This window comes from Aptenodytes forsteri, unplaced genomic scaffold, assembly GCF_000699145.1.
Source record: "Aptenodytes forsteri isolate BGI_AS27 unplaced genomic scaffold, ASM69914v1 Scaffold171, whole genome shotgun sequence".
In the NCBI taxonomy this organism is placed as follows: Eukaryota; Metazoa; Chordata; class Aves; order Sphenisciformes; family Spheniscidae; genus Aptenodytes; species Aptenodytes forsteri.
Window position 1 is genome coordinate 1,171,249 of NW_008794211.1, and position 14,278 is coordinate 1,185,526.

Consider the following 14,278-nt stretch of genomic DNA (forward strand, 5'->3'; position numbering starts at 1 on the left):
TGTCATCCTCTAATTTATCATTTACAACATTGACCAAGAATCATTCAATTAATATATGACATATGAACAAGAAATACAAGTATTTTAGCTAACTTTGTCTTTTCTTAATGGTTGAAACAAGAAATTTAATTATTCTGAGAATGCATATTTTCCTGCTAGGTTTATCATCATGATTCTAATTCTTCTCATTTTTTTATCCTGGCAATTATAATTAATAAGTTTTTAATAAAATTTTTTTTCTACCTTGCATCCTCTCTAGACCTGATTAATTTTCTTATAATGTTTTGTACTGAACAAGTAGTTATTTCTTTCTAGTCAACTAGGTACTAGTTAGCTGTTTTTGCAGCTAATTGCTTTTCCTCTTGCTGAGATAAAGGACACATAAATTAGATGTCTTTTTACCTAGGCATAAACCTGCATTTCATGAAACAAGATCACTTTGTATTATATCACTTTTTGAGTCACTAGAATCGATTGTCTTTCATTTACCTTCTTTCACTGGACTAGAATGTTCTCCAAGAATAAAACCCTATCCCTTCATGGTCCTCATAAATCGTTGAGAGTTCTGCAGAGTATCGCAGAGTTACATTCCTCTGAATTTAAAGACTACTAAGACATAGAATAACATTTCTGGAAAGGAAAGATTCCATCCTGCTATATACTTCTTTCATATAGAATTTTTTTTTAGACAAAAATTGCTCAAAAAATTTTTTTTTTTTCTTTATTCTTCAGAAATCTCTTTACAAGTGTGTTGGATTTTGTTATGTTTAAGGCTGAACAGTTGTTGATGAATGTGTTGACACTATTTTTTATTTCCTTTGAACTGGTAGTTTTTAAAAGGCAGCTTTCCTCTGCAAGATCCAACTTACACTCCACATAAGGTCCCCATGGGCAGGAAAAAAAGTAAAGTTACACAATCATTGACAATCATGACCACCGTTTCATAACTAGTCGTGATACTTTTTGCACTTGAAAGGCAAACATCTTATTGCAACTTATTGCATCCAAACTACAGTCAAGCTTCAAGAACAGGATACAAGACCATACACAGCTTTAAAGGTATATTTCCCTTTAATGTTATTAAGATGGTACTTATATCAGAACTACAGAATATAAATTCTGCATAACCTATACATTCTGCTCTGGCACTCAAACAGTCATTTTTGTGGCAGTCTAATACACAGTTTAAAGATGGCTCCTCTCATGTTAGCAGCCATGGGCAACTTCAGTAGGCTGGTATACACAGTCAATTCGAGTGACCACCTGTACAGTGAGTGGTTGGTTAGTTTCCTGTTTTTTCTTCAACAGCCTTTAAAAATATGGTTATGATAACATACACTGATGTTTTCCAAACTCAAAGTATTCTAGTCACACATGGTATACATTCTTGTTCTCTGGTCATTGAATAAATCACATATGCATGTGATGAGCTTGAAGAACTTGGCAGAAATTTGCTGCAAATCATAAAGACAGCTCATACGTGGAAGACCTGTTTTTAATATTCACATGTTGAAATCTAACTGACATAATAATAATAATGGTGCTGTAATGTTATTGAGAGAACCAGTGAAAATAGTCTTGATGGCATATGCAAGAAAATTATTTTCAGCTCTGTAACACTAACTTTTTCCAAATTGCTTACCTGTATTACATTGACAGAATATTTACAGCCACCCATGCGCTGAAGGGTGATTGTATTATCCATATAACCCAAGCTCATGTTCATAGTGTTAATTAGCCAAACTGAACATTTCAGACTACTAACTGTTCATGTGACTATCTCCTTTAGGTGCAATGTGGGTGCTTAGCACTGAAGAGAATTTATTTGCAGTATATCTCAAATTTCTAAAAAAAACCCAGAGAGGGTTGTCTTGTCATACTGTTGTCCTGAGTGCTAGAGATATTGACAGTTTATCTCCAGTGAAAAATTGAAGTTTCTAGTTGTTTGCTTTTGTTGTTCTTTTAAACCGTCTTATTTTAAAAGGAACTAGTGGTGTGAAGACTTTCCCTTCAGAGAAAAAGCTATCCATATGAAATATAACTGGTTGAAACAAAACCAGTGTTTGATTTCAGATTAAATTTGACAGTCTGGTGATAGAAGTATACACTAAAAGTTGGAGGAGTGTACTGCGTGTTTCTGAGCACAGATACATAAGGATACTCTTGCTCAGTATGTGTCTTTGTTGGCATTGAAATGACAGCCTTTCCATTTCTTGCTTTTTCTAAAAATATTTACATTAAATACTATGAGTTATCTAGCTGTAGAATTAGATGTATGACTATATATGTGAACCTTTTGAGTATATGTAATTTAGACTCTGTTCTTGCACAAGGTTTATAAACTTCTATGATTTAAATCTTGTGAGAAAACATCAATTTCTCTAGCCTCCCAATATGAAAATTAAGTGAATGATATCAAAACTTTATTTACCCATGTCCCTTTCATCTCTCTCATTATTCCCAGTGCCCTTTATCTTTTTATTTATTTACATATTCTAAGTATTTTTATATGTGTAAACTTAATTTGGGTAATTCCTTACTGCTGAGCTGGTCAAAGGTTTGCTACAAAGTTGGCAAATTTCTCACATCAGGAATAAGCTAAACTAGAAGCAAGATTAATTTGGATGAAGAAAAGGGTTGTTTTTAAAGTGCAATAACTCCCCCTTTGGTTGCTCTTATTTCAGGACAAGCATACTTGATAAAAATACATGGTGGAATCCCTTTCCTATAGCCTAAGTTAATTCAGAGTAGGCACGTTTTCTGGAAACATTGGCTCTGCATGAGGATTTATTGAGGAATCTTTTTCTTGGAGCACCTGTGTATAGACAGTGCTTATTCAATGGCTTTTGCTTCAAGCTACTCATGTCGTTCCAAGCAATAATAAAGGTGCTAAGGGGAAGGTGTTTTTTTTTTTTTCCAGGGAGATGTGTCCAGTTGAAAGAGTATTAATTTCAACTGAAACTGTTTAGAAGATTTTAAAGAATATTTTGTAAACATTCTGAAAACAAATCTGACCAACTCGTTTCGTGATGTGGTCTAGTAATTTTTAAGGGTCATGTTTTCAGGAGTTGAAGAGCAAAATTAAATTGTGAACAATATTAAAGTAAGTATAAACCAGTTGCCAATCTTTACAAATCACTCAGTTTAAATACTCTGTCTACCTAATCGATGATAATTATCCTAGTGAAAGATTTTGGTGGAAGTGATAATCCACCAAGAAACAAGGATGATCATATGTTTAATGCATAAACACTTTCCTGAGAGTGTACTTGGCAACCAGTTTTACATTAGTCCATACTATAAATTTAAAACTTGAACAAATAAAGCATGTAGTAGATCCTTTGCATGGACTTGTCCAAAATACATAAATGCAATGTTCAATATTTAGAATATGTATTGTACATTACCAGAGGAAAAAGAGAAGAACTAGAGAAAACTTTGGGATTAATAAGAGCTATCACAGATGAAGCTGCCAAAAAACACTTCCTGATAAATTAAAGATGAATCCTGTCGAAGCTAAGTAAGAAAATGCTCTACATGGCAAATAAAAGGTCTGAAGAGAAAAAGCAAATATTTTGGACAGTGGAAGACTATAAAGAAAAGCAGCAAGAGCCATTAAGTAATGACTTAATGTAAGGATTGTGACAGCATTAAGAGAATATTAATAACTCATTGATCAATCTTAGCAAAAACTTTTTTCCATAACAAAATATTATAATTATTAAATAGTAGCATAGAGACTATTATAGCCCTTATCCAAGCTGGTCAGAGTAAAGAATAATAAAAGACTATGGAGTTGGAGCTATGAATTCCAGAAAGTGTTGCAAGATTTTTTTTTAAACAAAATGTAAAAAAACATTAGCAGAACAGATAAAGTGATTGAGGATTACTGTAATGTTCTTACAGGAAAATATATAAGACTGTATGGATGAGCTCGATGGCTCAGTGAAGAAAATCCTGCTTTCCTTACTAAGTAAAGGAGACATAAAAGCATGAACTGGCAATTATACTGCCTCCCTGATATCACACACATTTAAATTCTGCCTCATATAATTCAGGGTTGCATGGAATGGAAGACAGAAACAAAACTGTTGACAAGAATCTTGTCAAGATTCCAGAGAGGCTGGGGGATGTGTGACTCTGCAAATATCTGAACAACCCAGAGAGCAAATGTCTAGGATCTGTGTACATGAGCATTTCAAGCTACATAGGAATTTCATAATGCCTACAGAGGCATATATAGAATGTTATAATTGGGAAGCACAAGTCTAAGTTTTTTTACATCTGAAAAAGGATTTTTTACACCTTCAGAAATAAATTTTAGGATTTAAAGTGTAGCTAAACAATTTTATTGTGCATTTAATCCCAATTTAATATAGGATAATATATTTGAATTAACTACTGTTGATAAAGAAGTTCCAGACATTTTGGAAAATTCCAGAAACACAGAACCTCACAGCTGAAATGGACAATTTTTCAATTGTCATGGTTTCACTTCCTGGATGGTGAATGGTCTTTTCACATCAGAAACAGTTGCCACAGGTAGCTGTTTTCCTGACCTTTTTAACAAGAGGTGATTAAGCTTAGCTTTTTCTTCTAGCAAAGCAGTCCAAATTCTTAGATAACCTACTGTAGCACTTAAGTATAGTTACCGTTATAAAGTGTCTCCTAATTTCTAACCTTTATTTCTTTTGCCAAAGTTTAAGGCTATTAATTCCTGTCCCCTCTACAGAAAAGAACTTTTCTGGTTCTTTTTTGCAACAACTTTGTACGTGTGGAAGACTTCTATCACTTCCCTTTTAGTCTGTTCTTCCGTAAGTGAAACAACCTATATTCTTTCAGTCTTTCCTCATCCTATTTTGTAGATCTTGGTTCATTTTTCTCCTGAACTGCAGTATTCAAAACTGAATGGCATACAGCAACTGAAACATTAATAGTGTCAAAAATATAAAATTATAGAATAATTTTGACATGAAAGGACCACTGTAGGTCCTCCAGTCCCGACTCCTGCTCAAAGCAGATCCAAGTAGGTCAGTTTTTTTTTTTTTTTTTTTTAATTAATGGTGTGGTATTGTTGAGTCTAGTACATGATCCCCTATAATATCTAGAAATTAATTTTATAGAGTTGCGACCTAATCATCTCTTTTCCTCCTGAATTTCTGCAATTTATATTCATCTGAAGTGTGGAAAAAAAAAACTGAAGTGTGGAAATATTCATTAATTCCTTTTGAATGCCTTTTTTTTTAATTACTCTTCTATTTTCTGAAACTTACCATTTTGAATTCTGATCCTGCCCCATTGTAGAGCGAATACACATCCAATTAGCATCTTTTCTGTTCAAGAATAAGTGGAAATATTTAACTGTACCCTATAAAGGAATATCACATTATAAATTTCCAGATTGATAATGAATCTCTTTCAATGAAGTGCACATTTCTGGACAGTGAAATTTTCTTCATATTTTTAGGAAGAACAGGATGACTTTGCATATAACATGATGTAATGATTTTCCTCAACTTCTTCCCTTCTCCATATTCTCTTAGCTTTAGGTTCCCACAAATGAAATAGTTTTATAATTTGCTTAGGATAAAAATACTTTTTTTCTAAAAATTGCATTAATCAGTCTACAATTTCACAGCCCTCCTTTCTCGAATTTGTGAAGTTTTTTGGATTGGGAATAGTCTAAAGATAAGCCTTTTACAGTTTCCTTGAAGCCTCCATGAATTTTTAAAGGTAATTCCTAATGGATCTGAAATTGCTAAAACCAGTTCTTCTGTGAATTCATCAGGTCCAAACTTCCGGAAAATACTTAACGTTCAAGGACTCACTGAAGTTATCTTTCCCTACTTGAGTCTAAACACTTTTTTATGTGTTTCTTGTGTTAATTTTGTACATTATCTGATTAGCATTAGCCTTTTCAGAGAAGACAGGCACAGGAAAATCATCAAACGGTTTGATTGTCTTTGTAATGTCATTTCATGGTTTTCTCTTCCTGCTGGGCAACAGATGAACTAGTTCCTAGAATTTCCTTTTATCCTTGCTTCTAGAATGTCACTTTTTATCCTTAATATTGATTGCTAATTGTACTGTATTTTTTGCTTTTGCATTTATGCATTTCTCCCTGCATAAGTTTTATGTTTGTTTGTTTGCTTTTCTGTTTGTCCTTCATATTTTGAGTTAAATTTCACTTCCTCCATACTTACTTTTCTGAGTTTCAGTTCATTGAAGAATTCATGCTTGAGTCTTGTTGCTTCTTTTTCTACACTTTCTGTGTTTTGTCTTAGCATAGCTTCTGCTTGGCCAGTAGTGTGCTTTCTTTAAGGAATTCTCATTTCACCTGAAAAACTGTTTTCCTTACAGTTCTTTTCTATGAGATATTTCATATCAATTGTCTGAGTTTATTAACAACTGTTTTCATACATAGTTTTTGTTCTGTCACTGTCTCTGCTTCTCAAGAATTATTCAATGATCCTTGTCATTTAAATTGCTTTCAACTTTCATGTTTTCAGTCAGGCCTTTGTTCTTGTCAGTACGACATCTAGAAGAGCTCTCCTTGAGTCATTTGCCTATCTATTGTTTGAAGTTTCTGTCAAAACATCCTAGTAGTTTCTTTGGACAGTTTATTTCATGTTACATTCCTTGTTAATTGTATGAAGATCAGTGGTGTACTTTTTTAAAATATGCCCTTAACCTTATTAATTTCAATAGAAGTATATAAAAATAGAATCTCAGCAGAGTCTTGATTCAGTAATTTGTTTTATTTAGGGAAAAAAAAAAGTGTAAGAGTCAACAGGGGAACACAGTTCTTTTAAGAGCAAGAGATATCCCTGCTTTCTCCCTTGCATTTCGGGTAAAATCTTATATGTTAAAGTTCCAGTTTTATACAGATAATGCTTAAATCATGGGACACCTCAAGATAGATGTTTACATCAGGAATGCTGACAAATCCTTATTAAAGCTGTCAGATGCCTGTAGAATGCAGTGCCTTTAACTCCACTGAGTGCTGATGTGGAGATTTAGGGCTGTATGACATTTGTTAAGTTACCCTGGAGAGTTTATCTGATTATTCATTAAGACTTGTATTTGGTGCAGTAATTGCATCTACTACCATTTATCTTACCTTACTTGGTGCTTATTTTTTTATTGTAAAAAATAAAAACAGCCTGTCTAAAACATGAGCAAAGACTGAGTTGTGTATTTAACCTATCAAATACAACTTGACTATCGGTGCCATATGGTAGTGGAAAACTCTACCTATTGTTTTTTGTCTTTTTCCTTCAGCTTTGTATTTGAGGAAGGTTAACGTATATTGAGAAACAGATGTACAAATCCTGTATTTTGCTAAATGTTGTTTCTTCCCATAATTATGAATATTCTGCCAATCATTTTAATTTGTTTGCTGTTCTGTTTGCACATCACTTTATGCAAAAAAGTCTATTGTAGTTTAAATTAAATATAAGAAGATAAATGTTTAAGGAAAATAAATTCAGTTTTCATGGAATGGATATCATAGAATTTGTTTTTTGAGTTAACTTTTTTTCTGGTTTTGCTGCAGTCTTGTAAATGGCAGCCTATAACTTGAGGCAACAGAACAGTAGGTGATTTCACTGACTTTTTCTTCCCCCTGTGGGTTTTCTATACTTTACCTAACAAAGCACTGAGAAAACAGTTAAAATACTTGTGTAAAGAAAAGTGTAAAACCTAATACTTAAAAGTATTTGATTGATGTTTGGGGTTTGAATTAATATTTTTTTTCCAGTTGCCAAAGCACATTGTTTCTGCATTTTAAGAGTCTTACAATGTCCATCCAAACAATGCATTTGATGTTAATGTACAATGTAACTTGTTAAGGAGCACGTTTAAATTTAGTGTTTATATGAATTCCTTGAAGATATGTCGATGGTGTTTACAGTGTCATTTTTTCAAATAAAAATGAGAAAGAGGGTCTTCTGACTAACTTCAGTTTGAAGATAAATAAAGACAGATATAACCAAAAGCTAAAAGGATTCTACTTTTCATTTTAGTTTTTTGTACAGGGAGTGGTATCACGACAGTGTACGACTTCAGGTTAAAAAGAAAAGAAAGGTGTGGGGGCACTCATTATCCATTCTGTCTTAATTTTTACAGGAAGAGCCATATGTTATGTTCAAGAAGTCTGACAAACCCTTGTACGGAAATGATCGATTTGAAGGTTATTGCATAGACCTCCTCAGGGAGCTGTCTACTATCCTTGGATTTTCCTATGAGATTAGACTGGTGGAGGATGGAAAATATGGAGCCCAGGAAGATGCCAGCGGACAGTGGAATGGAATGGTTCGTGAACTGATTGATCATGTAAGTCAACCTTTGGATGCTTTCTACTATCCATTTAGATTTCAATTCTGTCTATACAAATTGTAAAACTTTTATGATAATGCCATTTGAATAGTACTGTTTTGGAAAGTGCAGATGTTTAAAGAAGTAACGCAAGTAGATTCACATCAATGGTTTCTAGAATGTAAAATTTGTTTGTTACACAAAGACTATTCTGCACCTCTGTTTTGCCTATAGGCAGTGTTTGTTTCTGCCAAACTGGTTTAGCTCTTCCGTGGCATATACCTAAGCCAAAATATGGAATAGATAGTATTCAGAATTTATTTGTGAGAACAAATATATATTTTTTTGTGACAAAACATATGTCTTCATTAATCAATAGAAGTCCGGCCTTTTCTGATAGTGGATCTGAGACTTTGTCTTGGAGAAATTTCTGTGTATGTAGTGTAAACACATAAATTATTTGATATACACAAAGAGGAGGAACATCTTTCTTGAAACTAACAATGAAGTGCAAGCAGTAGGACAGAAATATCAAAATATACTGAAGCAGCAAAGTAATGCAATGTGTGTCAAAACAGATACCATTGCAATTACTTGTAAATGAGTAAGGCAGGCATTACTTTGTGTCCTTCAAAGCATACTTTCCCAGTTGGTCATGCCAGTTGAATTCAGTCTCTTAGAAGCATTTTAGTCAATTTGAAAATTACGTCATTGTCCCTTTTTACATTTGTTTGGGCGAATTGCTCGATACAGAGACATTTGATCAAAGAATGAGATAAAACATACTCTGTGCATCACTGTCGTCATTTAAAATAGAAAGAAGGGGAGAATATTTTATAGCTAATTGAAGTGAAACCTCCTAATAATGGCAGAAACTGCATGAATAACTTGAAGAAAAATATTCACTAATCTTGTTTCAATTTGCTTTAAGATTTCTGCAGATGGGCAGAACATGTGCTAATCAAAATATTCATATTTACTAGAAGGGTTGTTAACTTTGTGCTTTTCTAGTAAATAACAATCTTGTATAGCTGTTGCAACAGATGTTGATTATGCCTAGCTTCACACTTTTAAGAAGAACAAGTGGGAGTATTATATTTATATTATCTTTAAATGTGTGTATGTATTACACCTAGTACACATACATAGAAAGCAAACAGATATTTAGCTAGACTCTCTTTCCATCTCTATACATGCATATTTTCATACATGTATAAATGCATAGGCATGCATAGCTATTAGATTTTATGGTTGTTAGGTACTATCATCATCTGGAAGTAATTTTCCATGATTGGGGTGGATATTGTGGAAGTATTTCTTATATAATTCTTCAGAAGCAAAGAAAAATCATATTTTGGTATGGTTTTATTATCCAGCCCTAAAGCTTTCTTGAACAAGCACTAGTATGGCCTCCTAAGGTTTTCACTAAGATAATCGTGAAATAAAATGCATTTGAAGAAGTTGCAGCAGTTAAGTATGTGGAACAGGAGCTTTTCCAATCCTTTCCACTTGATAACAAAGAATGGAACATGTGTTCCTTTTTCCCATAGATAACATATAACTAAATTTAGATTAAAATTTATTTTGGCTTTTGAAATGATGTTTACTTAGGAAGCAAAAAAGTTTAGATACTATGCTTAGTGTATCATGGAAGATGTAGTCTAACTTCTTAACCTGGATCATAACTTTTACTAGTCTCTCTCAATTTCTCAATTGTTAAAATTTTCCTTTAAAATTTTCTCTGTTTTTATCTATTCTTATTTTGAAATCTATTTGAATACATGCAATTTATTTATGCATCTGTGCCCTTTATTTGCATGTATGTTATTGCTACATTTTATTAGCAAGCAACACTTCAGACCTCAGAACTGATGCACAAGAATTTAGAGAAGAATTCCAGATAGTTACCACATTTGATGTTTCCATATGGTTAGTACTTCACTTGGCCCATTAGCTTAGCTTTTTAGTCTTTCTTTTCCCTTAGAGAATATTTTTTAAAGTGTCAAAAAGGTTTTGTTTTGTATGAAGTAATGTAATAAACTCAATATTTCATTTGGAAAGGTGAAATGATTCTGTCTAAATTTTTCAATGTGAGTTTCTAATTAAAATAAATACACTACAGAATAAAGACAAATTTCTGAAAGTTGCCATAGTACTTACATCTATTTGAAACATAATTTTAGAATTCATTTTATTTTGATCTGTTTGTTGTATTTTAACTGTCAGTCACTTAAATTCAGAAAGAAAGGATACTATAATATATATCTTTACAAGGGGAGTTTGTAGCATTTAGTTTGTAGCATTTGTAGTTCAAGAATAAATAAAATGGATAATTTCTGTATATAATGTGTGTAGAAAGGAAGATGCACAATTCATATAAAGATAAAAAGTACCAAATAGAATCTAAATTTTTAAATAAACTGTTTAAATCTGTGCTTAGTCACTTTACATGATTGCTTGGACTCAAAAGTGTAAGTGAAATGAAGATAATGCTATCTGAACTGAGCTCAGCATATCATGTCAGTCTCAGGCTTGAAATTCTAGAGTGTGAAGAGATACTCAAGCCTTTACATCAGGCTTTGTGTGTTTTCAGTCTCCTTTCCCATAGTTTGCTCGCATTTCTTCTTTCTTTGACTGTTTTACTCAGTGTTCACATATGCCATCATTCTGATATTGGTCTCCAAACAATGACTAGTTTCCTTTTGAATAAATGATAAATAGTGAAAGTGAAAAATGAGTTCAGTATCCCTTCCCTTTGACAACTGAGTGATAATGAATTCTTGTTGGAAAAGACAGTGGTCTCTTGGAGAACAAGTCTTATGAGGAGCGGCTGAGGGAACTGGGGTTGTTCAGCCTGGAGAAAAGGAGGCTGAGGGGAGACCTCATCGCTCTCTACAACTACCTGAAAGGAGGTTGTAGTCTCTATAGCTTCAAATGGAAGAGAAATATTCACTAGGACAGCAAATATAGATGAGATTTCCCTATGAAAACATTTTAAATTGAATTTCTCTAGTTAAGCAGTCTGATTTCTTTGCCACAATTTCTCATTCAATATTTTATCCTCCTCTCTGGTTAATTCAAGACAAGGGTGCTAGATATTTGGGGGAGGCAGAGCTAAAATCCAGGTATCTCCATCCTTTATGGTTGCATTCTTCATAAAGAAGTATTCTTTATACTGACTTGTTGCCTTTGGTTCAAGAACTTTATTCAAGGATAGATTTATTGAATTGGTTTTGAACTGAATTATAAATTCTGGAGATTTCAGGTTGTTCTGTGGTGCTAAAAGTTGTTACAGCACTATATTAAATTGTATGAGATATATAGTGTGAGTGTGTAAATTATGTTCCTCTATAGTTAGTAGGTAATGATAGAATAAAAATATATAATTTTGCTTTTTTTCTGTTAGACATTCTACTTTACAGCTCCAAAATTAATTCAAAACATTCTTATCATTGGGTTCTAAAACAGGCAATAATTACTATTTTATACTTTCCCAGAGATATAAAATTGTATGAGATATATAGTGTGAGTGTGTAAATTATGTTCCTCTATAGTTAGTAGGTAATGATAGAATAAAAATATATAATTTTGCTTTTTTTCTGTTAGACATTCTACTTTACAGCTCCAAAATTAATTCAAAACATTCTTATCATTGGGTTCTAAAACAGGCAATAATTACTATTTTATACTTTCCCAGAGATATAAATGAAAGTGAAAAATCCACTAGGAAGTAATTTGTTATTATTATATACCATTAAAATAACCTTTTTTTTCTTGGCTCTTTATTTGAATGATTCTTCTACAGCACAAAGCTTATGCATTACAAATAGACTTTAAGGCTTGCAGATCTTTTATGATTCATAAATAATTATAGAAAAGGTCCAATTTTTGGATCATGATTGTTCTTTTATTATACGTGTGGATTAAATGGGGACTTTTCTTTGTACCTGAGAAGAGCAGGATTTGCAGCTTGGAGGAAGTTAAGACTTACAGAGTTGGGCAATTGGAAAGCACTACTGAATTTGAATTATATTGAGACATAGCTTTGTGTTTTACTTCAGTATCTTTTGAATTTTTTAAAATCAATATCTTACTAATAAATGCTTACATACAAGATGCTTACATTTATAAAAATAGTGGCCCTTTATTTCTATGAAACAGAATAGTTTCAGATGTTTATATCATCAATTTAAAATGTTTCTGGAGACCTCTTCCTCCAATAACTTGTTATTTTTTTCTTTTTTTTTTCTTTTTTCCTAATTTAAGGTCCTTATGTTCTTGAAGGACTAGAGCCAAGCTCTTTGTATTACTGTATAGAAGTGAAAAAAAGCTTCCAATAAACAACTATATAGATTTTTGTTTGCATCCTTTTTGAGACAAAGAAAAATTTACATGAGTAAAGGAATTTAAATTTCTTCCATCTTTTTCTTTTATGTTCTTCCCCTTTTCAAATGCAGTTTCATCACATTATTTGGACTTTCTCTCTTTTCTTCATTCTTACAGCAAGTCCTGCTGTATAGAGCCTCATAAGGAAAGGCTTAGGAGCTTCTCTTGCCTCTTCTCCTCAACGATAGATGCAGTCTTCCTCCTTGTAACTTCCATGCAAAAGGTCTGACAGTTGAGATTTTCAACACAGTGCAGGACAGTTTAGCCATGCCTCTTTCATTAACCAAAATCTCAGAAAATTTGACAGTAGCAGGGAGTTAGAGACTCTTTAGGGGAAAGAAAGATCGAGCATTCTGTCTTTTTGCACCAATATTATACGTGCTGGACAATAAAACCTGTGGTCTGTCAGTGCTCTTTAGAGCACCATATCTGCTTTATGGCTGCCTCATTGTATTAGTGAAAACACTGGTCTGATGTCGACATTTTCAAGGCTATGTATAACACTTAACTCCTACTGATTTTTTTTTTCAAATGATGCTCCTAAGTTAATGTAGTGACACTTACTCATATGCTACTACTTATTGAACATTATTATTAGTCCATTTTCAAAATATTTGTCCATAGAGGATCACTGGATTTTAACGTCTTCATTTAACGATAATTTTTTTTTTATCAAATAGAATGCTACATCACCTCCTCCTTTCTGTATTTCTCAGAATAAGTTAGTTGTTTTTTGCAAGAGTCCCTAGATTTTTGCTAAGGGCCGCTGTGCTAGTCATCATCATCAGGTTCAAATAATACGAATGTTTTGCAGGACAGCCTATTTAGTAAACCACAGGCAGAATATCAGTAGTGACTTTAAAAACATGTTTTGCCTTACTTATCTGAATTTGGAAGATTCAGGACTTTGACACAGTGGTTTATCTCTCTTCCTTTGTGACCAAAATTTATGACTGTGAACTGTCATTCATTTCATATTTCTTTTAAAATATAGATGTCATAGTTGAAACAGATCTATCAACTGAGTAAGCATTAAAAAAAAAAAAAGGTCTGAAATATGAGACAAGTTGAGATTCAAAAAAAGAAGATTCTCCAGAGAATGCCTTTATATATGACAACATTTGAATGCACTGCTGATGAGAAGTTAAACTGGTGGTGATAGAAAAATGGTGACTAGTATTGCAAGATCTTACTTAGGATTTGCAAGAAAGGTTTCAAACTATTTTTTCCACATCACTATTCCAGTCTGAAGCATGAGAGTATCATTAAAACTCCTTGATATTTTATTTTTCTGTTCTGCAGAAACTGTTAGTAACAATTGTTAACATTTCAACAGAGAACTTGACTCAGAAGTGAATCCTAAAATAGATCTTTTTTGTTTCCCAGTTCAGAGAATTTACTGACTGTAACTGTTGTTACCTGTCATGGTTTAACCTCAGCTGGCAACTGAGCACCACACAGCTGCTCGCTCACTCTCCCCCCACCCCGGTGGGATGGGGGAGAGAATCAGAATACTAAAAGTGAGAAAACTTGTGGGTTGAGATAAGAACAGTTTAATAATTGAAATATAATAATA

General features: G+C 32.9%; 1 protein-coding gene across 1 annotated transcript in view; it reads left to right on the top strand.

Annotated features, from left to right (window-relative positions):
• The window catches only part of GRIK2 (glutamate ionotropic receptor kainate type subunit 2), a 454,779-nt gene that overhangs the window by 259,398 nt on the left and 181,103 nt on the right, over window positions 1–14,278 (top strand). Inside the window, exon 10 of the mRNA XM_009285010.2 lies at window positions 8,128–8,334. Coding sequence (XP_009283285.1) covers window positions 8,128–8,334 — 207 coding nt within the window. The remainder of the gene's footprint in view (window positions 1–8,127; window positions 8,335–14,278) is intronic.